This window comes from Culex quinquefasciatus, chromosome 3 (assembly GCF_015732765.1).
Source record: "Culex quinquefasciatus strain JHB chromosome 3, VPISU_Cqui_1.0_pri_paternal, whole genome shotgun sequence".
In the NCBI taxonomy this organism is placed as follows: domain Eukaryota; kingdom Metazoa; phylum Arthropoda; class Insecta; order Diptera; family Culicidae; genus Culex; species Culex quinquefasciatus.
In genome coordinates, this window is record NC_051863.1 from 118,447,474 (window position 1) to 118,449,118 (window position 1,645).

Consider the following 1,645-nt stretch of genomic DNA (forward strand, 5'->3'; position numbering starts at 1 on the left):
CCAAGAAAATTGCACTGGGTTTCAAATTGATTCGAAGTTTAAGATACGTTGAAGGTATGTAATGTGACCACCCGAACCGAAATTTTAAACTGTAATATTACTAAACATATTTGCAAAAAATAATATGTGATTCAACTGGTGATGCAACCTTTTATCTGGTCACGAGATTTCAGCATGTTGTCTATTACTTCATTTTGACTATCATGCAAAGCTGTTCAATTGTCCATTCAAATGATCTGCAATAAGGCAGATAAAACCACCTTCAAGTGTCAATCTATTTTGAGAGGCAGTTCAATGCAATGAGAATATAAACTGTGGCGTGGCGCTTAATGTTATCATTTCTTCACTGCAGATAAGACCCGGAAGAATCTATTATGGATTTCGTTTTTTGGTGCTGAAGTGGTTATCAATTCATACAAAAAAAAAACATCAAGTCTTATCCTATCAGCCCTTCTATTCACAGAGCTCTGTCTGAATCGACTCAATTATATCCCTCAAATTTAGTATTCAACAGTACTTTAAAATATTCAGTCATGGCACTAAGGAGCTACGTTGGTAAGCATGAATTTCTTTGTGTACATAAATTCAACTGTAACACCAACGTCCTGAAATTGCAGTTCTTCCCATCTTCCTCGCCACCCTGTTGGGAGCATCCTCAAGTCACAACCTCCCCCAAAACGCCAACGATGCATCCGAGTGCATCGCTGCCAGATGTGACACGCTGGACGAGATCAACAAGCTGTGGTGCCACGAGGACCCAAGGTTCTTTTGCGTTTGTCGACCGCTGACCGAAACCAGCTGGGAGCTGCAGCCGATGCCATGTGCGCCGGAAACGCAGTTCAGTTTTGTCCACCAAAAGTGCGTTGCACATCTGGAAGAACCGGATCGGGCCGCCTGCTACTACGCGGACACACCCGGCGACGGTAGCGGAAGTGGAAGTGGGGATGACGCGCTGTGGTCGATTCCGGCGGGTGGTGAAGTCATGTTTGGCGAAGAAGATCGGTTTGAGGGAGCGCTTGACGATCTGGTTGAGGATGATGTGATGGAGTTTCTGTTTCCGGGAAGGTTGCAGTGAGAGTGGAATAAAAATTATTTAAAATGAAGAATGTTTGAGAAAAAGTTTCTTCACATTTTTTCGGAATGCTATCCATTTTAACTCAACAAGAAACATCACTGGCGTTTTATTCAAATCATAATTGGCAGTAGAGCAATTTTCTGAGATTTTGGTCATTTGATTTTTTTGTATTTTTAATCCAGCTGAAACTTTTTTGGTGCCTTCGGTATGCCCAAAGAAACCATTTTGCATCATTAGTTGGTCCATATAATTGTCCATACAAATTTGGCAGCTGTCTATACAAAAATAATGTTTGAAAATTTAAAAATCTGTATCTTTTGAAGGAACTGTTTGATCGATTGGTGTCTTTGACAAAGTTGTAGGTGTGGATAAGGACAACACAGAAATAAAAATGATACACGTTAAAAATAATTTTGGTAATTACTTATGTCACATTTTGTCACTAGAATTTGATTTGCAAAAACACTATTTTTTCTAATATGCTTTAGGGGACATAAAATGCCAACTTTTCAGAAATTTCAAGAATGGGTAAAAAATCTTTGACCAAGTTATGAATTTTTGATTCAATAC

The 1,645-nt window shown here is 39.3% G+C and overlaps 1 protein-coding gene across 1 annotated transcript; it reads left to right on the top strand.

The window, feature by feature from the left end:
• The first annotated feature begins 431 nt into the window (after positions 1-431).
• On the top strand, positions 432-1,248 carry LOC119770054. Its single transcript, XM_038264195.1, has 2 exons — positions 432-555; positions 618-1,248. The coding sequence occupies exons 1-2, from the start codon at positions 534-536 to the stop codon at positions 1,073-1,075; spliced, it is 480 nt and encodes a 159-aa protein (XP_038120123.1). The 5' UTR covers positions 432-533; the 3' UTR covers positions 1,076-1,248.
• The last annotated feature ends 397 nt before the right edge of the window (positions 1,249-1,645 follow it).

Bases quoted from the DNA above. Each gene is read 5' to 3' on its own strand.
- LOC119770054 (XM_038264195.1), top strand. From the start codon at position 534: ATGGCACTAAGGAGCTACGTTG. The intron at 556-617 runs GTAAGCATGAAT...CTGAAATTGCAG, and splicing joins GGCACTAAGGAGCTACGTTG to TTCTTCCCATCTTCCTCGCC.